This window comes from Balaenoptera physalus, assembly GCF_965194825.1.
Source record: "Balaenoptera physalus genome assembly, chromosome: 4".
Classification (NCBI taxonomy): Eukaryota; Metazoa; Chordata; class Mammalia; order Artiodactyla; family Balaenopteridae; genus Balaenoptera; species Balaenoptera physalus.
This window is the reverse complement of record NC_138891.1, coordinates 39,378,441-39,401,138: the sequence shown is the minus strand read 5'-3', so window position 1 is coordinate 39,401,138 and position 22,698 is coordinate 39,378,441. Positions and strand designations below refer to the sequence as shown.

Below are 22,698 nucleotides of genomic sequence, written 5' to 3'. Positions count from 1 at the left end.
ATCACTGTCATAAATCTATAAATATTTGTTCAAGTAACACATTTACATTTCAAAAAATCATGCTGAAGTATAATTAATCTCAATAAGAGAAAGCAAAAAGCCACTGCATTTCTTTATTATAGTTAACTTCAAATATTTATTCAGAAAAGAAAGTGAACACTAAGAACAAATCAGAGGTAGATCCAAAAACTGTCTTCTCTATCCATGACAGTACTGAATTCCCTAGATTCATACTTACCTCTGGATTTCCATAATGTCACTAGCATATAATTGAATATGTTTGCTCATTCAAGTCATGGTGGTCAATTTATATCACACACTCCTAGTAAGGAAGAACTGTTTATACTTAACTCCATTGGTAAGGTATAACACATGGAAAGACCCATTAATAGCTCTTTCCGATAAGAGAAATGATGAATTGAGCACAGATATTTAGAAATCCCAGAACTTAACAATTTTTCAATCTATCTGTAAGCAGAAAAGGCAACACAAGGTCACAACTCCTAAGGCTCTCAGTCTTCTGTTCTCACTCTAGCCTCTATTACTTCCTGGTTGTAGTCTCATGGTTTCAAACCATATCCAACTACTCCCACTACAGAACTGAAGCCATGACATAATGACTACAGTAGGACATCAATTTACAAAAACATCTTACTGTGAAGTTTAGGTGACTGATTGAAGATGTAGAGCCAAAATGTGTTCATTCAAAAGAGAGGTTAAAAGCATACACAAGTAGTTCCTTTGTCTGGTAATCAATAAAGGTAGAATAAGCAGTTACCTTTTTCAGAAAGCAGGCATTTAAGAGAGAACAAAGATTCTTAAAGGACATGACAGTTTATAATTATTTCACCACTACTCATTCACAGTATATCAAACTATAATCTTTTTGATCTTGGACACATGACCAAAGGGGAGGGGGGAGGAACAGTCATTTCAATGGGAAATCTACCTCAAAGAGGTAGAGAAAAGTAAAAACGGGGTTAACACCGTTTAGCATAGGAAGAAATCCACAAACAAGCATAGAACCACCCAAGGCAATAAAAGAACTAAGGTAAAATTCTAGCTTAATGAGCAAAATAAAGCAAAACTCAAAAGAGATACAGAATTATCAAAACACTCCTCCCAGCACAACTTAAAATATGCAGACTAGCATCTTTTTAAAAAAAAACATTATCAGTCATAGGAATTTCCTCCCACGGGTGTGAAAATGAAGGCAGAAAATATACCTATACATCTAATACAACAATCTTATTACACAAGTATTCCAACTCATAACACAACTCTGCTGAGACTAGTCAAGTTGGTAAGGCCAATTAACAGGTGCCAGCTGCCTTTACCTTTTTCAGTTTCAAACATTTTTAGCCCTCTTATTGAAGAACATACAGTAATAAAGTGCTACCACTTAGCAGGAAATCTCCTGTGTCTGCAAATAAAGTGAATATTTATAGACTCTAGGGCTAAATGGGCTCTCAAAGGATACCCAGTTTCCTCACAGGGTTGCACCTGTCATATCTGCTCCAATCCTTAAACCTGAAAACTCTGCGTATCTCCTTCACTTAGAGCTTTTATGATTAAGTCCAAAGATGACAACTTGGAATACTTTTTTGTGACAACACGAGACATTTTAATTTATTTAACTACCTAGTACCTAGTTAGTTGAAACACAAATAAGTTACTGCTAATTCTGAAAATGCAAAAAAAAAAAAAAAAAATTGGCCTCCACTGTGCATTTAAATATATACAACCTCTGAAAGAGAAATTAAGGATGACCTAAAATCAAGAGCAGGCAACATGTATAACAGTGCATTATAACCTCTCACCAAAGGAAACAGTGTAAGGGTAGCCATATGCTCTTGGGCTATGACCACAAGTCCTGAAGTCAAGAAAACAGATGAGCGTTTAAGGCGAGTATATTTCTTTGTTAAGGAAGGAAAGTGTATTTCACCCAGCACTCTCTCTCCTCTCGGCGAGCGAGAGGGAGGGGGAGGGGGAGGGTGGAGTGGGGGTGGGGGAGGGCGGAGTTGGAAGGGGAGGCGGATTTGAAGTAGAGACAACGGAGTGGGTGGGACAGAGTACGCCAGGTTGCAGCCTTCCTCACGCTCCACCCTACCTATGGCTAGTGACGAAGCACCGGTCACACCTTACAAGACGAACCCAGAAACCCAAAAGCAGCTATCAAGGATCAGGGACTGGCGGTGTGGTAGGGGTGCGAGAGGTGTTGAGGAGCGGAGGCGGAGAACAGGTGGCTAACTCTCCCTCACCACCTCGAGACTCAGGGCCTAGCCTGAGGCCTGCGACCGCGTACCACCCTATAGCTGCCACCCCGCTAAGGCCCCAGCTTGGTCCTCAAAAGGTCAGACTCCTCCAGGTGCGAGGCGCCTGCGCACTGCGCCGCTCGGCACGCCACCGGGCCAGCACCCCCACCACCACCAGCTCCCACCACCCCCCGCAGCTGCCGCTGCTGCTGCCTCCCGTACACAGACTGCGCCAGGCCCGCGCCGCCTCACGCCGGAATAGGGCCTCGGAACCCCTCAGCTGCGGGCGCCGCTTCTCAGGCCCCGGACGCGGGCATCACCTGGATTCCGGCCTTCGGGCTTACACCTCCCGTAGACTTACAAGCGCCGCAGATCTGGAAACGTTTCTTCAAATCTGGGCGCCGCTGGCGTCCACCGAACTTACTTCAGTTTAAGCTCACCGCCTTCCTGGTTTCACCGCCAGGCAGCGTCAGCCGAGCTTTCGAGTGCATCGATGGAGGCTGCCAGGCGTTAGGAGTGCCGAGGGAGTAGATTGTCACGCCGCCAATTTTTTGTTTAGTGTTGGTTTTGCGTGCTTGATTATTTGAGTTTCTTGTTACCAAAAAGCAATAAAGGTGGGGACTGAAGAGTATTATTGCCTTAGTAATCGTCGTTATTGTCACAGATAATCAGTAAACCAATCTGCATTATAGGAAGTTATATAGACACCCACACGTAGCAAAATCGATTATCTCACGCTGGGAGAGGAGGAAACTGGCCCAACAATAATAAATCATGGGAGTGTGTCTGTATAGCGTCAGAGTCGTGTGTGATTAAATTGTAATGATTTATTTGCAAAAGTGCATTAAAAGTCGGCGTTTCTTCTGCCCTGAAGGTGAAGGCACACGTTGGGCGCAAATTTTTTTCTCACATTAAAGTAACTGGTTGGTTGAGGAATGGGAGAAAACTGCCCGAGGCAGGGAAAGGAGGTGTCTTCTGGAAAATAAATTAAATGTGTAGGGGTTTTTGTTGTTATTACTTAAACCAATACAAATGAAAGCAATTCAGCATTTTCTGTAACTCATACGACTTTATATGTCCTTGCATGAACATCATTTTTTCCTTGTTTACTATAAGTAAGCATCGATAAGGAGGTAAATTGTTGGCCTTGGTTTGGGTCGACTGTGAGAACCAACTCGTTCACAACTGCTGTATACCCAAGCTACAGTTTTCCACAGACATTTGAGATGGAGAAAATCATCTCCACAATTTTATATCTCATAAGTGACTATACCTTAACTAACCTGTTTTGAGGAACCATTTTAAAGCTTAACTACAGCACTATATGTTTATTTTAAATAATTCAAGAGCCGGTGGGGGGGCGGTGGAAATGAACCTTTGGGGTCCTGAATTTTATTGGAAACTGTATATCTGTCTGCAGGCTGTCAACTGAACTTTACTCTCAGTGTTTTGTGTTTGTTTGTTTGTTTGTTTTTACCAGAAATGCATTTTGAATGTCTTGTCCTCGGAAAATATTTGCTATTTAAAGAAACATCATTAGAACTTGGTGAGCATTTATTAGTATATGATTTCAAAACCTGGGTTTGGTGGGTTTTTTTTAAACTAAACTTCACTTAGGCCAGTAAGAATCCGTGGTTAGACACCACAGATCTCTCATAGCTCCATCTCATAGGAACACCACTATTTGTAATATACTAAGAGCAACATGCCAGAAAAATCTATGGGAAAATCTATTTCGTGTGAATTATACAACTATTGTATCCAAGCCTTTCCTAATTAACTTTAAATTGTTCATCTTTCCCTCAAGCTTAGTAGATGGATTTTGAGTTCAGACTTAAAAGTCATGTGCTTGAAAGGGCAAAAAAAGTAGCTGGTGAGCCTCCTGATCCCTTACCAGACTTTTAATAGTGGCTGTTTTTGGAGCTGTTTGTGAATACACATTTAACACCTCAGTTTGAGAGCTATTTGAGCACCACATCTATTTAGCTGACCCCATTATTTGTCATTCTGCTAAATAACCTTAAAAACGGATTTTCATAAAGGATTAAAGTCTTATGGTTATTCCCTTCTAATAATATCAGGAGTAAAGTGGTCACAAATAGTAACCCAAGACTAACTGTAAAATCATGTTTCTAAATTCATATAACTTTGGAAAGTGAGTACTTGAGTCTCTTTTGTAGTGTAATAAAAAGCAAACACTCGTGTAATTTACTGATACTTAAAAGCTATTGCTACTGGAAACTTAAAGATCTTAATTGTTTTTCCTAAAAGTAGCAATAAATGAAATGTTTTAAGAAGAAAAAAAACTTTATTCAAGAGAAAAAAGGCAAAGTAACAATTCTAAAGAGTGTGATTTCCATCTTCATTAAGTTCACTGTGAATATTTTAGTCTGAGTAGTGTGGTATGACATAAAGTTACGTATAGCTTCTATTTCCATACATTCTACAAACATTAATGTATTAAGTTGTAATTGTGTTCTCTTTTTACACGTTTCGGTTGCTTTGATGGAACTTCTCAAATTATCTGTTAACTTTGTGTTAATGCCTTAACCAATGGGTGGAAGATATAGGAATCAAAGTTCTATAATTGCTTTTATTTTTACAAAGAGTATAAGATCCAAGAAAACGAACAAGTTACCTTTAACATTAGAAAGACTGCATTAATATTCAGACTACTCAAAAATGTCCCCAAAGCCACACTTGAAGAGGTATATTTGTTTACACACTCAGGTAAATATAACTTTCCATATATAAATATTCTTTTTTTTCATATGTAAATATTCTTATGTGAGGGGTATATATATATGGCCACAATTCTCACAGCAAGCTTTGTCCTGCACAATACGGACAAATGACTCAGGAATATAGATGTGTCCTTCCATATAACAGTTTCGATGTAAATAGTCCAGGAATATATTTTAAATCATAGCTTTGGAGGGGGGGGTGCTTTTCTCCCGGCGAGCTTTTTTTTTTTTTTAATAATCCATGGTACATAAATTAGATGGGCCACAAACTTAACATCGATTTCTTTTTTCAAACTCAAAGAGAGATAATCATTTTCTTTTCAAAATTAGGAAATCAATTAGAATATTTCCCGGGATGCTAAAGAAGAGTTTCTCTAGTTCATTGTGGGAGGGGTCCGGGTGCAAAGAGTAAGGGAGAAGGATGAGGGTCCTGAGACCTCAAAGAGGGAACGAAGTCAAACTGTCCTTGACCAAGCGCTAAGGGAACATTTTAAAATGGAATCTGTCAGGGAACAGCTGCTCGGGAAATGTGTTAAACAAACTAGCCACTTCGAGCAGGGTTTGTCCGTAGAGGAGTCGGCTCGGTCTCCAGGACGCGAATAATCACAAACTCCCCGGGGCAGGGAGCTTGGTGAAGACCCAGGCTCAGCTCTGGCCGCGGGCCCGGAAGCCCCTGAAAGGAGCTGCGCGCGCCTGAGAAACTGTAAAGGACCCTGACTCGGCAGGGTTGTGAAGCCAGGATGCCAGGCTACAAGGTTTCGGGGTAGCAGGGATGTAGGACTGGGATACGGGGTCAGGATACGGAACTGGGGTCCCAGGCGCCTGATGCAGGGCAGGGTTGCTGGGCAGCAATGCGGGGCCGAGCAGTTGCGCTGCACCCTGACGCCCGGCGAGGACATAGGGTCGGATGCCAAGTCGGGATACCCTATTGACTCCAGGAGTCGCGCACTTGTCAGTTTCCTCTTGACCACGCCCCGGCGGAATAAGTCCAGCTCCCTAGTGTTTAAGTAAGCCGTGACACCAACGCAAAATCCACGCCTAATTAAATTAATTATGGATTCTTGTCATCCTGAATTAATGGCCAAGAGCTCAGGCGGCCGAGATATCTGAAAACCCGGACTGTCTGCCTCCTCTTCCCACTCCCTCTGGTCCCCCTTCGCTGTCCTCACTCACACTCCAGCCCCAGCCAGCCTGGACTCCAGCCTTAATCAATCTCAATCTCTCTCTCTCCCTCTCTCTCTCTCTCTCTCTCTCTCTCTCTCTCCCCCCCCTCCCTCCCTCCCTCTCTCCCTATCACCCCCACCTCCCAACCCCCACTCCCCCACCCCCAGGTAGTGGCGCGGGTGCTTCCCGGGAAGGGTCTCCCTCCGAGTTGCGAAGGGGAGGTAATTTACTCAGAACAAGGGGCCGCCTTTGCGAAGTATAAATAGTGAGACTTCAAGCGCTGCGTTGCTATCAGATCTGAACTCTCCGCAGGAAGAATTGTCAAAGATCTTAACATTGAACAAGCGCGCTCCGGCAGGGAAGCATCAGTTCCCATTTCCCTCCCGCGGCCCCCGCCCCTTCCCTCTTCCTCTTCTTCCTCCTCCTCCTCCTCCTTCACCTCCTCCTTCTCTTCTTACTTCTTTTTCTCCTTCTACTTCTCCTCCTCTTTCTTCTTTCTTCTCTTCTTTTTCTTCTTCTTCCTCCTCCTCCCACTCCTCCCCCACCCCCTGTCCCATTGATGTGTTATTATTGGGGGGGCTGGAGCAGTAAAAAAAGAAGAAGGAAAAAAAGAGCTGGGCTCGGCTGGGAGACGTTGAGCGCGGGGCTGACGGGCATTGGCGGCGATGGAAGAACTTACGGCGTTCGTCTCGAAGTCTTTTGACCAGAAAGTGAAGGAGAAGAAGGAGGCTATCACGTACCGGGAGGTGCTGGAGAGCGGGCCGCTGCGCGGGGCCAAGGAGCCGGCCGGCTGCGCGGAGCCGGGCCGTGACGACCGCAGCAGTCCCGCAGTCCGGGCGGCCGGCGGAGGCGGCGGCGGCGGAGGAGGAGGAGGCGGAGGCGGAGGAGGTGGAGGAGGTGCAGGAGGAGGAGGAACGGGCGGAGGAGCTGGAGGAGGGCGCTCTCCCGTCCGGGAGCTGGACATGGGCGCCGCCGAGAGAAGCAGGGAGCCGGGCAGCCCGCGGCTCACCGAGGGTAACGGCCTGACCCCCGGCCGCGGTTCCCCTTCCCGCCTTCCTGACTCCTTTCGGGCGGGAGAGGACACCAAGGCCCAGCGGGGAGGGGGCGGGACGCGGAGAGGGCTCTTGGACCCCAGCTTGGGAAGGTAGAGTGAGGATGGAGGGGTGGGAGTCCGGTGGTGTGCACGGTCGTGGGTGGGGTCCGAATGTGTGAGCGGGGAGGGGGTGGGGGCGTGTGGGGTTTGCGCGCGCCCTTCTCAGATGCTCCCGCTACTCCCATTCCACCGAAACGCATTTTCACCAACGGGAGGGTGGGCCCGCAGCCCAGACGGCCCGCAGGCGGATGGGGAAGTTCGCTGGGCCGGGCTGCGAAAGGGGGTGCTGGCAGTAGCTGGGCCGGGCGGCGGGATTACAGTTAGCATCTAGCGCCGAGTTTGCGGGAGCCCCTTTCCTAGGCCCGAGAAAAAAAAGGAAAAGAGAGAAAGGGGACAGAGATACAGAGACAGAGAGATTGATTGGGATTTCACCCTGGAGTCGCCTCGGGTTTCGTGCTGCCGCTAACTCCGCTAAGACCCTGGCTCCCTGGAATTTAGGGCCCCAAACTTCCCATTTTCTTTGAGCTATGAAGGTACAATGAGACCAAGGCAGGCTAAGGTTCAGGCTGTGCGCTGTTTCTTTCGGGAGATGCGTTAGGCTCCTTTTTTGTTTGTTTGTTTGTTTTTCGACATTTTACTGCGTCGCATCATCCAGTACTCTGATTTTGTGGTGGGATAATCCTTTGGTGCCAGGAAAGTGTTAGGAAAAGGCTTTTTCTAAATGGTGGAGCATCCTGTACCAATTCAAAGGAGTTCAACAATAAAATTAATTTGGCACTTGGTGCCTGCAGTAACTGGTGTGCTGCCATATTTTTCCAATTAAGAAAATATGTGGCATGCTTAGAATCACATATTTAAGCAAGCAATTAAGTCTTTTATAACACAGTCTGTTCTTGTTTAGGCCAATAAGTGGAAATTTGGGGGCGAAATACAGATTATATTAAGTCTGTTAATCAACTGTAAATGTGGACGTCTTTCTCTTTGAAGCCCCAAAAGTTTGAGAGGCTTCCACTGTGGATGGCACGAAATAAACAAAGCCAAAGGCAGAATCTGAAAGATGTGTTTTCGTATTTAAATTTCATTGCAATATCTGTGGAAATATTTTCCTATTAACTTGGCTTCAGTTTGTGCTATAATGTATCCACTTCTTCCCTGAGGAAGGACAAACGTCCACAACACGAACTGTGAGAAGTAGATATGCAGGAAACACTTAAGATCACAGTAACTAGAATGCCAAGCTGGGCTGAGTTCTAGAGGTTCTTCTCCCAGACGGGGTACCAAGTACTCCTAAATTTGGCAAGTGGTAGCGTAACTGTCAGGCAGTCCAGTGCACCCTCCCGGGCCTGAGTCCCCAGCTCCAGGCCCTGGGTACACCAGCAGGCCCCCCCGCGAAGTTAGGGTCTGAACCGTGGGCAAACGAAGTCCTGGGATTGTTGATTTCCAAGCTCAGGGCAAATATTAATTTGTCTGCAGGCCGGTTCTTCTGGAAATGATTTTTAACACCCATGCTGATCGGGATTCTGGGCTGGGAAGAATTGCAAACAGCCTCGATTATCCAAACTCAGCTTTTGCACCTTAAAAACCCAAGTCTCCGACTCAGGCGCAGAGGATGAAGGTTCCAGAGGGCAGCTTATGTTGATACCGGCTCCCCTGATCACGGTCCCTTGGCCTAAATATATATATAGAGAGAGAGAGAGAGAGAGAGAGCTACATCCCTCTGGTGTCCCTGTATGCTCACACTCGTGGAGCTCCTGTTTTTAAAGGGAGGAGAAGGAAGGACAGGAAAGTGGCAACGGATGTGTGCAAACCTAGAGCAGAAAAATGCATATTTTATTAAACATCCGAGCTGCTGGATGCATGAAAAGGCTTTGAGCAACCAATAGAAACCGAGGATCCCGAATGTTCCGCTTGAACCTGTTGATCTCTATGGGTTTAAGCGTTCAGGGTCGCGTCTGCCTTTCCAATGGGGAGGGAGAAAGGAGCGAAAGAGACAGCGGTCTGTTTCGCTGGCTCCCCGAAGCTGGTTTTCCGCCTCTCGGCCTTCCGGCCGGGTGTGGGCAGCGAGCCCTCCAGGCCGCCAACATGGCGTGGGCGCCTCTGCTCAGGCGACTGGGATTCGGCAGGGGGGACAGGGACTGCCTGACTGTCCGTGGGCCGTCCGCGGGATTTGGCCCAAGCCCTGGGTCCGCACAGAGCGCCCGGGAAAGTGGCTCCCAGTGCCATACGGCACCGGGGTCTTGTCCTCCGGCTGTGACCCTTCAGCCCAATTGTTCCCAAATTAGACCAGCAAGTTTGAGAGAGACAAGAGAGCCGGCGGCGGCCACTGCTAGCCTGACTACGGCCCAGCACTCTGGGAATGGCCGGTGTAAGAGGCCAGTCCGTGGCCTCGCCGCGCTGTCCTGCCGGGATCTCGTTCTGTGACCCGCCCGGTGCGGCGCTTTTGGTTTCTGTGCGCGAGTGGGGGAGAGTGAATGCAAGAGAGGGTGAGTGGAATTGATTTGGTGTTCTCGGGGGAGGGCAGGGGACTGTGGGCTGAATAGTGAGGAGGTGAGCTGAGGCCACAGTTGCAAAAGGGATGGGTGGGTGAATGCCCACCTTGCCCGCGGGCGGCCGCCCAGAGTTGATCTTTTCGCGTCTCCAGGATCCTCTTCCTCGCGGCCGGGTGAGGAACTGGACAGGAACTCCGGGAGGGGGCAGGATCCTCCATCCTTCTGGAGACAGATCTGGTAATGGCATTTGCTGTGTTGTTTTTGTCTGTGTGTGTGTGTGGCTGTTGCTGTGTGCGCGCGTGGACGTATGTGTGCGGTCCTGTTCGTGGTGCCCCCTCCAGTGTCCCCGGAGCCGAAGGATCGCAAAGAGGATGCGAAAGGGATGGAGGACGAAGGCCAGACCAAAATCAAGCAGAGGCGAAGTCGGACCAATTTCACCCTGGAACAACTCAACGAGCTGGAGAGGCTTTTTGACGAGACTCACTACCCGGACGCCTTTATGCGTGAAGAACTGAGCCAGCGGCTGGGGCTGTCCGAGGCCCGAGTGCAGGTACCCGCCTGTGAGGAGGTCGCGGGGAGCAGAGGAGGCTCATGCCTGGGGTTGGAGAGTTGCCTGGGGTACACACGACGAGGGTGAGGGTTCAAATGTCTGGAGTGAGGTGAGAAGGGAAGCGATGTCTCTGCTAGAGGTCTTATGTTCCAAAGTAGATCTTGGTCTTAAAGCCTTCCCGTGCTCCCTCCCCACCCCATCCCAACATATGTTCCCAGCAGAAGAAAGCCGTGCTGGGCTTGCTCCCAGAGTTTCTATAAACCACACCCCCGACCCTCGCCTCACGATGCCTTTAATGTGGTTTAATCCTAATGGGCCTACTTTTATAAGCCTTAAAAAAATCCCACAGAAAACGTTTTCTCTTCTGGATGCCTTAAAAGTTACAACGAATATTTTGTTCGCCGGAGTTGGGTTTCCTTGAGGGTCTGCTCTGGGATCTAGGTTTGCCAAGCGGATATGCCAATTAGGTTTATAGATGTACAGACTATAAAGAAAATTAGCAACTGTTAAGTGCACAAATTTACAGTCTGCCGTTAGCGGTCGATCTCAAACTGTGTGTGAAATAGCAGAGAAATAAATGTGTTTGGTCACTCTTTGTTCTCTCACTTAACCAGGGAAGCGAACCTGAACCTACAGAAACTTGATTTTAAAACAATCCACGTATCTTAATATTGACATTTCCAAAATCTGACCCCAGCAAGTGCCACACTCAATGGAGTTAGCACTGGAGCAGATTTTCTTTACTGGTTGTGGCGGTGAATGTAATGGGAAAAGTAGGCTTCAGGAGCGCTTAAGGGGAAAAAATTATATACATACATGCATACATATCCTTTTAGTTTTATGGAAAACGAATTTAAATGTTTCAGGTTGTATTTCCACTCAAATAATAAAATAGGAGAAAATGATAGTCATTATTTGTTTGAACACATGGAGCAGTTTTAGGCCTGAACATCTGCAGCTGTTACAAAGTATCACTGTAACAGATACTCCCTAGGTCTCTGGGCTAGAGACCACCATCTGCAGCGAACTATGCAATTCTTATGGGGCTTCCCCGTGTCTTGTAATAGGATCAGGACAAAAACAGAGCAGTCACTTTAAAGGGGAAAAGTAATAATAGGCTGCCTTGGTCATCACAGCATCAACAGCAGAGCCTTCCTTTTTAAGCCTCTCCTACTTTGCTCTGTGCACTGAGATCTCTAGAGGCTTAGCACCCCCTTAAAGACATGATGATAATTATTACAGTTGTGAGCATTAGTATATCAGCTCCAACTCTTCTACGGGAAAAAAGAGGCAAGAAGCCTCAGGCCATGTGAGGTACACAAAGGATGCCACCCTGGCATGAAATCTACCCTTCTACTACACTAAATGGCAGGGGAATTTTTGAAGATTTCCATTGACTGTGACACTTGCTTTCAAAAACAAGAAGAAAGCTCTGAAGCAATATTTTACTTTCATGTTTTTTAACATTAATTTATGAATCAGTCAATATGCTGTATTATTGGAATATAATGCTATATTATTGGAGTGTAAAACCAAGCTTTATTTGAATTTCTTAAAATCTTCCATACTGCCTCTAAAAGTTGTCAAGTTTATCTAAGAAGGTAATATCTGGGAGAAGATAGTATCCAGCAGTTACTTGATTCATACCCCACTCCCATTTCACAGAATGTTCTTCTTTTTTTCTCATAATAAGTGAACTTCATTGCTGGTATTTATTTTTTCATACTTTATTTAAATTTTGATCTGTCTTCTGGACACTTCTCTACTACCCTAACTGCACCCAGTGGCTTTTTCTATAGAAGCAAATTAGATTATCATGATAATGGCACAATTATTCTGCTACCATGTTACACTCTGCTGCACAGAGGAACAGAGAAATTCTAAACTTCTTTGTAGTGAGGCTTTTATGACACTAATTACCTCTTCCCCCACTCTTATCCCCCCCACCCCCAGGAAAAAAAAAAAACAAAAAACAGAGTCACTATTTGCTTTGGTGTTTGGTTTTTCTTGAAGATGAAACTAATTAATATTACAGGCTATTAATGAGCACATTCTTCTCAGGTCTTACTGGGCAAACATCTAAACCCATTATCACTTTAGTATCAGGTACCAGGGTGAGTTTTAGGCCTTGGGGATTCTAACTGTGGAAACATGAAACCGGGACTACAGTAATTTATCAAGAAACAACGTATCTCGCAAAAGTATATGAAATCTTTCTATTTTGTCATTTATTTATGTTTTTAACTTTGGAAATTAAGATTCTTGTATATAATTCAAAGATTGCTTGCTATATCTCCCAATCCTTGCCTAAAACATTACTCTGAGTCATAACATCCAGGTTTTATTTTTTCCTCCAATTTGTAGGTTTGGTTTCAAAATCGAAGAGCTAAATGTAGAAAACAAGAAAATCAACTGCATAAAGGTATGCTTCTCAGACAAAGAACATTTGATACTCTAAGTAAAAAGAGTATTAAGGCATGTTGTTATTATGAAGACAGAAAAGAACCTTGTCAAATATAACTATGGTCCTTATTTAAAAATCTGCTCCGAAGGCAGTTAATGAGAGTCCTAAAGTTTGGGAGTAAATTACATTGCTTTAAATTTTGGCAGCAGTTTAGGAAGATAACAGTACAATTCCAAAGGAAATAGTTCTGTCTTGGTACCATTTGGAACCTTGGAAAACAATGCTGGACATGTTAATCTCACTTTAGTGTGTTTTGTTCCCCCATTTTTTGCAGGCGTCCTCATAGGGGCTGCCAGCCAATTTGAAGCTTGTAGAGTAGCACCGTACGTCAATGTAGGTGCTTTAAGGATGCCATTTCAGCAGGCAAGTACAGCCCAGTTTCAACCTGTTTTTAACTGTGAAAAGACCTGGATATTTGCTTGAATTGTTGAACATCCCCTGTCTCTGAGCCCCAATATAGGTGTCTATACAGTTAGAGAATCAATTTTCAGATGATATAGTGGACCTACTCCCCTTTAAAAACCTATACAGTGTCAGGAGCCTACATGCCTAGTCCTTTCTGTCCTCATGGGAAACCCACAGAGGCCTGAGGGCAGCAACTGGTCCTTTAAAAATGCACTAAAGATTGCACTTGGGGAGAGGAAGGAAAAGACTTCTGATTAAGATTTTGTCAGATCCAGTACAGAGGTTAGTCCTGAGGTGTTTCTAAGGCAACTTTCTAAATATTTTTCTAGGTGTTTTCTACCTCTTATTCACATTAAATGTCTCTGACTGAAGATAGATAGATAGATAGATAGATAGATAAATAAAAAAAAGTACTCCCAGCTCAGACTTGATTTTTTAAAGCTGAAAAACTTCATATCTAGTAGAGAGGGAAGCACTGGTCTTCCCAGGGACACCTTGCGGCTGCAATCCATTTCTTAGCCATACAGAAACCTTTAAGACTATATTTTAAAAGTACAGCCTGCAGCAATGATTTAATCCTGGGAAATCCCAGTGCTCTGAACTCCCCATTCTCCAAGCCTAAGGGTGCAATCCTTTCCCAACCAGTGCCTGACCTTCCCCATGGCCAGGCCCCCTGCTCCATAGGACTGTGAAGTCATGAATTAACTCTCAGATACCAGTGTCCTGGTCAGGGGAGACACCTGGCTGCACCTGTGTATTGAGGGTTAGTATTAGGCAGATCTTAGCTCTCCTGGCACCACTGGATTCTGGTATCCTGATGCTAGGCTTTTGAAGCAAGAGAGAATGACTGGAGAGAGAGGGGAATCTTAAAAGGAGACCCTTACTACTCAGAAGGTGATCTCCTAGTCTGCAGCATCGGCATCAGCTGGGAGATTGTTAGAAATGCAGACTCTCTGGCCCTACACTAGACCTTCTGAATTAGAATCCACATTTTAACAAGATCCCAAGGTAATTTTAATAGCAGTAAATGTTAGAAGTACTAACAATTGTGCCAGTTGTGATGAAGATGCAATAACTTCCTAGGTGACATTTTAAAAGTTTTGTAATTTGCTTAATGGTACTTCAGTGCTTTAGTAGCGGGGTAAAAGGTGTATGACAGCATCAAGAGAGGAGGGTAATGACCCTCACCCCATCGTCTGTCCAATATACATTGTTATTTTCAGGAGGGTGATGTATTAGCACAATAGCAATGTCGCCCTCTGACGGACCCAGCTCCCGAGGGGGCGGCCACAATTCCTGCAGACGGGAGTCCCTGGGACTCAAGGGGATAGGCCACACTGAGCGAGTTGCAGAGACTCAGGGGCACTGGAATATCCCTGTGGCGCCCCAGATTCAGTAACAGACTGATAAGGTCAGCCAAATGCCCCTTTCCCGTCCCCTGCCCCAGCCTTCCCCGAGCTAAGCTGGACGCCGTTAATGCTCTGTTTCTATTCTGTTGTCACCCTAGGATAGTCATTGCAACGTGACGCCCTTGTCCTTTCAGGTTCAGGCTCAGCTGCAGCTGGACAGCGCCGTGGCGCACGCGCACCACCACCTGCACCCGCACCTGGCCGCGCACGCGCCCTACATGATGTTCCCCGCGCCGCCCTTCGGACTGCCGCTCGCCACGCTGGCCACGGACTCAGCTTCTGCCGCCTCCGTCGTGGCTGCCGCAGCTGCCGCCAAGACTACCAGCAAGAACTCCAGCATCGCGGATCTCAGACTGAAAGCCAAAAAGCACGCGGCCGCCTTGGGTCTGTGACGCCAACGCCAGCGCCAACGTCGCGCCTGCAGCACGGCGCGCAGCCTGCACGCCCTCCGAACCCCGCTGCTTCTCCGTTACCTGCTCCGGACCTCGGGAGCCGAGCCTCTTTCCACCCGGCTGATCGCCCCTTGCCCCATTCCGCATCCCGGACTCGGAGGGCGTGACCTGGGATCCCAAGAGGGGCACCAGCTCCGTGGCTCCTGACCATTCACCTACCCAAGGGCCTAGAATTTGGCTTTGTAGGGCTGGGTTTGGGAGGTCTGGAGAGAGACTGGACAAGGGAGTGCTGGGACAGCGGAGTGTGGCTCACGGCAAAACTGCAACGATGGACTCTTGCGTAGAAATAAAAATCCTGTTAATAAAAAATGAGGGGAAAAAAGGTAGAAAAGACAAACCAGAGAGAAATAGAGAAAGGGAACTTATTGCTATTCGTCAGAAGCTGAAATCGGAGAGAGAACCAAGGAACAAAAAAGAAAAAAATTTTAAAGTATTTTGTACATTAAAAAATATGGAAAAAGAACCTGGACGAATCTCGAGAGAATTGGGGCGGGGGTGGGGGTGGGGAGTTACCAACTTAAAGTGTATGTTTTTTAAAATGGGCTAAGAAGGCAAAACAGAAGGAAGAGGTATACTTATTTAAAGAATTAAGATGAAAAAATTGTACGCAGCTGGGAAGTTCACAGGTTTTGAAACTGACCTTTTTCTGCGAAGTTCACTTTAATACAAGAAATTTGATAAGAGAGGCGGGCCTCCTTTTACGTTGAATCAGGTGCTTTGAGTTAAAAACCACCACGTATGGAAGAGCAAGAAGAGGGAAGACAGTATAAAAACGAGGAGAGAAAAAAAATGATATTAATACAAAACTGATACCACAGACAGTGATGTCTCTGAGAAAATTATTATGGCAGAACCGTCCAGACTGCTGACAGTAAATTCCTGTTTGCATGTTACTTGTATTCCATTGATGGTGTCTCCCCCACTCCCCGCTTTACTCACATGCACTTAACTCCATTTTCATTTCCAGTATAAAAACAATACCCAAAGCATCTGGAAATTGATATATATATTTCTATGTATATTTATTTTTGTCCCGTCTTTAATCCTGGGGGACGAAAGAAAAAAGTCTGAAGGGCAAAAAAGTTACACTCTGATTGTCCCAAGACAACAGAGGCAGGTAGAAAATGTGGGCAAAGGAAAAAGAAAAGATAAATGAAACGATGAAGGTACAGCGCCTCACGTGGTGCCTGATACATAGTGGGCGCTCAGTGTTAGTCCCCTCTCCTCCCCCTTTTCTTGTATTCCCTCTTGCAGATTTCCTAAAGTCCTATTTGAGGACCGTGCTTTATTTCCCCCTCTCTGTCCCATCACACTCACTTTAAACAACACCCAGATAGATACAGGCACTAAGTTTGTGTAAAATATGTTGATAAACAAGAACAAAGTTTATTTTGGCTATAACGTGTGAACTGATAGTTGACTTTCAACATTTGCATTTTATCTCACAAGGGTGTATATTCAAGTAATATTTTTGTTTGTCTCAATTCATGTAGCTATTTAAACTGGGATACCCTGGACTAAGCAATCTGTATCCCAATTCTCTAAAAAAAAGTCTCCTTAGTTTTTTTTTTGTTTGTTTTTTTTTTTAATCCCTTATACAAGAACGAGGAAAAGCTCTTTTAGCTGAACTTTGGTATGCGGTTGAGCTTTGTAACTATTTGTTCTCCATGAAAACAAAATTATTTATATTTGCCATATTTTTTCTAGTGTATTAAGTTATTTTAAACAAAAGAAGATTCTGTTATTTCATGACGTGTTGTCGGTACAAAATGTTTCGGTCTCACCTCTGTTAAACCTTTTAAATAAGTGCCAAGTTATTAATTGAAGACACTTTGCGATCAATTGAATGAAAATAGTATTGTTTCATTTGATGGGGTTCGCGTCATCTTTGTTCCTGTTACTATTAAACTATCCGGGATAGTCTTTCTTTCTTCCTTTTTGATGAATGTGTCTCTCTCTCGACTATACCAGCTTGGAAAAGCGCTTGCCTCTTCTCCTATGTGCGGCAATCAAGGGACCGGACCGTGAGAATGGTGGCTCTGTGGCTCTCGGAAGCCCTGAGAGAAAATGCCCCCCGCCCGCCCCATTTTATCCACCCAGCACAGAAACCGGATTGATTTTACACCAAATCAATAAAGGAACAGATAACATGTAGAATAACATAGAATAACCCCCTTCCCCAAGACGGACTCTCGTTCTTCATTCTGCTGCACTTTCGCCCTTTAAGTTCATTTGGGGAACATTTTGGGGAGGAAGGAAAGCGTGGTCACGCGGTGCGAAATCCACCTGGGTTAATTGTGGCAAGACATTTGGTCCCAGGTCGCCGACCCTTCCCGGAGTCGGTGGCGGTTTGGGAGTGAGATAAGGGCCGCGAAGCGGGGCGGTGGTGCCGGGGAGAGCGGGTCCCCCGCCTCCCACTTCAGTTTAGCGCTTTGGCCCAAACAGATTTTTCGTTCGTTAAATTTAGGGAAAGGTAGAAGCTAAGATCGTGTTTAGGAAAAGCCGGTCTTAGCCGTCCTCCGAATACCGAGGAGCCCCTCCCTCCCTCCCTCCTCCTCCCGTCCCCTCTCCCGGAAGAAATCCTGCCTACTAAGCCCGAAGCCTCTGCCTGTTTGCGGGTGGGTACAGACTGTGAAGACCCGGGACAGGACCTGACCTTCCCTTCCCTTCCCTCTCGGACTCTTGGGATAGGGGACACCCTCCGCCAAAATTGAGGGTGTCCCGAGTGTCCCCTGGGGCCCCCTAGGGGGCGGAGGATGCGTAGAGGAGACCCTCCCTGCGACAAAGCCCCGTATCCTCGGGCCTTGCTCCGTCCTCCCCAACCCGGCCCTCTCCCGGGTTGAGCTCGCACTCAAAGCTGTTCCTCCGCGTAGACGTGGGTGATATGTTTATTTTCATCTTTTAGTCTTCAAAGACCACAGAACAGGACTTGGGCCGTATTCAGAGCTCAGGCCTTGCGGGTCTTCTACTTGACAAGAGTCCCGAGTTTTCATAATAAACATCTGCTTGGGGGCGGGGTGCGCTTTGAAGCCGCCGCGCCGCGCCTCCCGCCTGGGCCGGTGGCCTCCGGCTGGCTCCCGTCGGCGCCGGGGTCCAGGGTCCGAACGGGCAGGCTCCAAGCCCCAGCCCTAATCCAGCCCCCGACACGGGCTCGGACGTTTCCCCGGACACCCCGAGGGAGGTCGCCGGTCACGGGAGAACTTGGGGCCGGGGGTTGGCGGTTCCGTCCGGGGCCCAGCCAAGGGCGCGGCCGACGCGGAGCCCAGCCTGTCCCCGCAGCTGAGCTCGGGGAGCCTGAGGTCAAAGGAGGCGTTGCGTCCGGGCCCAGGCCGGCCGGGCGCCAGGCACCAGCGAAGGAGCGCGGCAGCGCGGCCTACGTCGGCTGGAACGTTACCGGCAGCCGGAGCCGGCTGGGCTGGGCGCGGAGCCCGCGGGGATGGGGTCCTGGCGGGAGCGCGGATGGCAGAGGAGCCCGCGGACGCAGCCCGGCAGGGTGAGAAGAAGGATGGCCAAAGTTTCTCAGCCCCGTCGGCGGTACCTGAGCCAGGCGCGGTCGGTGAGACCGGCGTCAGGGCCGTCCGCGGCGTCCTCGCCTCCTCCCGAGTCCGCTCTCCCGAGACTCAGCGAGGACCAAGGCCGCCTTTCCTTTCCCATCGGGGCCGGTCCCTCGGGGGTCCAGCCTCCCACAGGCGCCCGAGCAGAGCCCGCTTTCCCGGAGTGCCACGGCCACCCGGGCAGGCGCTTGGGTGTGGGAACAAGAGGTTCCAAAACCCGAGTTTCCAGAGGCACTCTGAGAAGTGGTCGGAGGAAAGCTTCACTTTAAATTCACATATGCCCCAACATGCATGTTGTTTTGGTCCAAGCTCAATAATCGCAATAAATAATTAAAATTTCCCCCAGTTGTCCCCCAAATATTTCAGGGTGTGCAAAGCCTTCCCAAGCTATAAAATCCCTGGGGAAAACTGCTTACTCAAAACATCATTAGTGTTAAAGACCCTGATATGCAGGAGGCCCATTGAGATCGGAGGCCTTAGCTTGAAGCTGAGCTGATAAATATCTATTTTGAGTTTTCCCCCAGATTTGTAACTTTTTAGATCCTCAGATGGTAATACTTTAGCATAATGCAATGCTCAAATTTCGGAACTATTTTGATTTCTGAAAAATGCCTTTTTGGCTTCGGTGACATGGGATCCTGTTATTTTTTCACAAATCAGTTTACATCATAAATTGCAAACATTTGCAATAAGATCTCAAGATTGTTTATTTTATGTAACCTCAAGCACTTGACTATGTTAAACACCAGTACAGAAAGTCTGTGAAATCAGTTTAATGTGTGTGAGGGAATTAAAGGATCACTCCTTTTCATCACACAAAAAAAGCATTTAAGATTGTTTTGATTGTCAGTCTCCCAATTTTTAAACAGTCTTACAATTGACTATTAATTTTAGAGTCATTCCGTGCAAAAATAATTACTAAAGTTATATCCTGCTTCAATTAAGTGTTTCTGGGCAGAAGAAAATGGTATTCTACATTGGGAAATGGGTGATTGTTTTCAATGTTATATTATTTTAAATTATTTTAGTTCAAATGTAAATAAAGTCTGCTAATTCCAAGGGGGGGAAAAAGGCCTGCAATGGTTTCTTAACATGCTGTTAGAACAGTTAGTCAAAGTGCATTAAAGGAATGTCACAAAACCAGAAATAATAAATATGTCATTCTAATGAGAGCGTTAACTTATGGATAATTTATTCAAGGTAGTTTTTACATTTCACATGGAATCTCTTATTATGACCTGCCTGAGTACTGTGATACTTGTTCTTCAAAATCTAATTTATATAGGCTTGAGATATACATAATTCATAACTCCTGTTGATATATGTATACACACCACGAATTTTAAACCTTTACAATATGCTTGCATGTTTACTAGCATGTTTTCAAGACGACTGGAATAAAAACATAAAAAGTGTTAAACATTATATTGAAAGCATGTGTGAAGAAAAAGTAGTTGAAAATTAACAGTTAAAAAGGATTAGATAATTTTCAAGCTCAGATACAGAGTGAACACTGAAATATTTCAGACAGGGAACATTCTTGTATAAGAAATATGAAAATCTCCAAGAAAGACTTACAGATGTGAGCTTATAACACTTCTGATACCTAGGTAATCCTTTCATGTCTCTAATTCATAAAACAAAAAATCCTCAAGTCTTGGGGTATTTTGTTTTGGGTATTTTATGTGTCAATCAAGGTAACCATTGCATATGCCTTCAGTACAGGAAAATTTAGTATAGTACTTACGTGGAGTTCTATTGGCATGAAGAAAGGTTTTAGAATATAATCAAATAAATCACGTAGGAAGGAATAAACACACCTTTTTCCCCCTTGTTGAACAAAGGCTCACATGTCCTGAGTAAAGAACTTTGTAGATTCTTATTCAGGCAGAACAGAGCAGAATAAGTTAAGGGCATGGACTCTGGAGCCAGACTTCCTGGATTCAAACTTCACTGCTGCCATTTACCAGTCCTGTGATTTTGGAGTAGTTCATCTCTCTGTGCCTCAGTTTCTTCATCTGTAAAATGCAGATAAAAACAGCATCTATTTTGTGGGGATGCGAGGAGGATTAAATAAGTTAATATTTGTAAAGCCCTAAGAACAGTGGCTTGCACTTATGTATACTACCACTATATGATATTTATTTTAATGCAAAGGCCAATAGGCATTAGTCCTTATAATAAAAACCTTAGAAGAAGAAAATAACAAAGTATGCAAGACAGGGAATAACTACTTCTCTGTTGTGGGCTAGAGGAAAACATTACCTACTAGTTTGTGATTCCAGCTAATTGCTTAGCCTCTGTGAGCCTCATCTGGATGATGTGGCAAATGTCACATTGCAGTTAGGGGCTTATCTATAAGAGCAATTTAGAGATTGCACAGTGCCATATACATGACAGATAGTATTGTTACTCTGCCATGTGTGGCTAATAAGGTGAGATATCAGGCATGGCACTTTCCCTCAAGGGGCTTACCATTTTGGGGGAGATAATTCATAAATACATATGATAGTGTTAGGGAGCATGTGCTAAATGCACTTGCTTAAAGGCGTTCAGACACATTATATGCATCTGAATGGCCATACAACACATGTGGGGCCTGTTGCCCTCTTTTTGGAAACTGAACCTTCCTTGGAAATGAGTAGCCTTATAAAGAAATGGTGGAGCGACACCCAGAGGTTAAGAAGCACACTTTGTTGGAATAAATGCATACCATATGTTGCCGCGGTTTGTGTTCCACAGGACCATCTGCGTTTTCTTTGGCTGGCCAAGTTTGTAGAGCGTTAGCAGTGAAATGCTAAAAGACGCAAGGGCTGCTGACCAACGATCTTTAATAGCAGTCTGAAAACACATATAATACAAAAGAAGAAATGTTTGATTACTATTGTAAGGACATGTAAAATGAACAGTTGAGTCCTACTTACAGATATAATGAAGAGGGACTTCTTTCCAGTGGCTAAATTTAGATTTATGACGAAGTCTTGGCTCATATTTCACATAATATCTATTAAGAACTCAGAACACTTTTTACACATCTTAATTTGAGAGTCAGTGTGATGTCACAGTATATGACTAATCTTTTTTTGAATATTAGCACTTTTGTTTTTAATAACCAGTAAGGATTTTGCTGGAGAGAAAGCTACTTGTCACTAATAAAGTAGGTTGAGTATATGACTAATCTTTAGAGGCAGATTTTCCTGAATTCAAATCTCAACTATATCACCTATTAATTGCATGTGAAGTTTCAGGTAATTTCTTAGCTTCCTAGAGCCTAGGTCCTCTTAGTGTCCTGTAACACACACCTTGCATGTTGTGGGGATCAAATAAGACAAGACGTGCAAAGTGGCTGGCATACAGTAAGTGTCCACAAATGCACTTCTCTTCTCTACTTTTATTATTTGTCTTTCAAAGTACTGTTACATACAGAGGATATTGAATTTACTTGTCTGTGTGACGAGAGACAGTGTTGTAAAATAGTAGGAGGTGGTGTGCATATTTATTTCACATCCTCAGTGTGAATATTGATTATGTGTGTGTATGCTGTGTGGCCTGGAGTTTGGAATAAAACTTTCTTCAAATCTTGCAAAGCTTTTTTTACATAGAATTTTTGAGGGACTATGACTTTAGAGCTGCTCCTTTGTATAGAATAGAAAGGGTGCTCTCTGTCTTCCCGACTCAAGGCGTTCTTAATGCAGAGGTTACCCAGAGTCCCTGACCTTCAGCCCCCTATATTCGGGAACGTCAGCATACAAATTGAGACCTGGCATTAAGTCTCAGATCACTTTGATATTAGATTGATTCTCCTTCCGTTTGCTTATTTATTGAGTACATTTTTTAATGTTTCCGTGCTAAGGAAGAAGAAAATAAACTACCCTTAAAAACGATTTAAAAAGTCTATCAACCTATCCAAAATGTACTGTACTCAGGCTACATTGTGTTTTGTATTAGGTTTACTGGCATTAGTGGTTTAAAATGTAATTACGTATCTTATGGGCAAATATATTTATTTACTGAAATTCTCCCCTGTCAGCAGTTGTGTTTCTTTTAAGGTGTATATAGTTTCCATTAAAACTTAGTGTCACTTGATGCTCATTTAAAAGACTTGAGTACCCACCCTGG

The 22,698-nt window shown here is 45.2% G+C and overlaps 2 protein-coding genes and 1 long non-coding RNA gene across 10 annotated transcripts in view; 2 read left to right on the top strand and 1 right to left on the bottom strand.

The window, feature by feature from the left end:
• The window catches only part of RSRC1 (arginine and serine rich coiled-coil 1), a 421,395-nt gene extending 418,485 nt beyond the window's left edge, over positions 1–2,910 (bottom strand). Inside the window, exon 1 of one of the 5 annotated variants that reach the window (XM_082459641.1) lies at positions 2,576–2,910. The gene's annotated coding sequence lies outside the window, so the exon portion shown is untranslated. The remainder of the gene's footprint in view (positions 1–2,575) is intronic. The other 4 variants (XM_082459640.1, XM_082459638.1, XM_082459639.1 and 1 more) reach the window with 4 other exon arrangements.
• Positions 1–22,698, top strand: part of LOC309659752 — a 167,492-nt gene that overhangs the window by 124,757 nt on the left and 20,037 nt on the right. The window lies entirely within an intron of this gene.
• On the top strand, positions 6,297–16,948 carry SHOX2 (SHOX homeobox 2). Of its 4 annotated transcripts, none has more exons than XM_082459628.1 (6): positions 6,297–7,177; positions 9,898–9,918; positions 10,087–10,295; positions 12,660–12,717; positions 13,034–13,122; positions 14,672–16,948. In XM_082459628.1, exons 1-6 carry the CDS (start codon positions 6,829–6,831, stop codon positions 14,963–14,965), a joined length of 1,020 nt encoding a protein of 339 aa, XP_082315754.1. In that variant the 5' UTR covers positions 6,297–6,828; the 3' UTR covers positions 14,966–16,948. The 4 variants fall into 4 exon arrangements, with proteins under 4 accessions (XP_082315754.1, XP_082315756.1, XP_082315757.1 ...); XM_082459630.1 differs by having other exon boundaries at positions 6,298–7,177; positions 14,708–16,948; XM_082459631.1 differs by lacking the exon at positions 9,898–9,918 and having other exon boundaries at positions 6,302–7,177; positions 14,708–16,948.

What these genes read in the sequence shown, in the direction of transcription:
- SHOX2 (XM_082459628.1), top strand. Translation starts at nt 6,829, where the DNA reads ATGGAAGAACTTACGGCGTTCGTCTCGAAGTCTTTTGACCAGAAAGTG. An exon ending in CAGCCCGCGGCTCACCGAGG is followed by an intron (nt 7,178 to 9,897) that starts GTAACGGCCTGA and finishes TCGCGTCTCCAG; the next exon opens with GATCCTCTTCCTCGCGGCCG. An exon ending in ATCCTCTTCCTCGCGGCCGG is followed by an intron (nt 9,919 to 10,086) that starts GTGAGGAACTGG and finishes TGCCCCCTCCAG; the next exon opens with TGTCCCCGGAGCCGAAGGAT.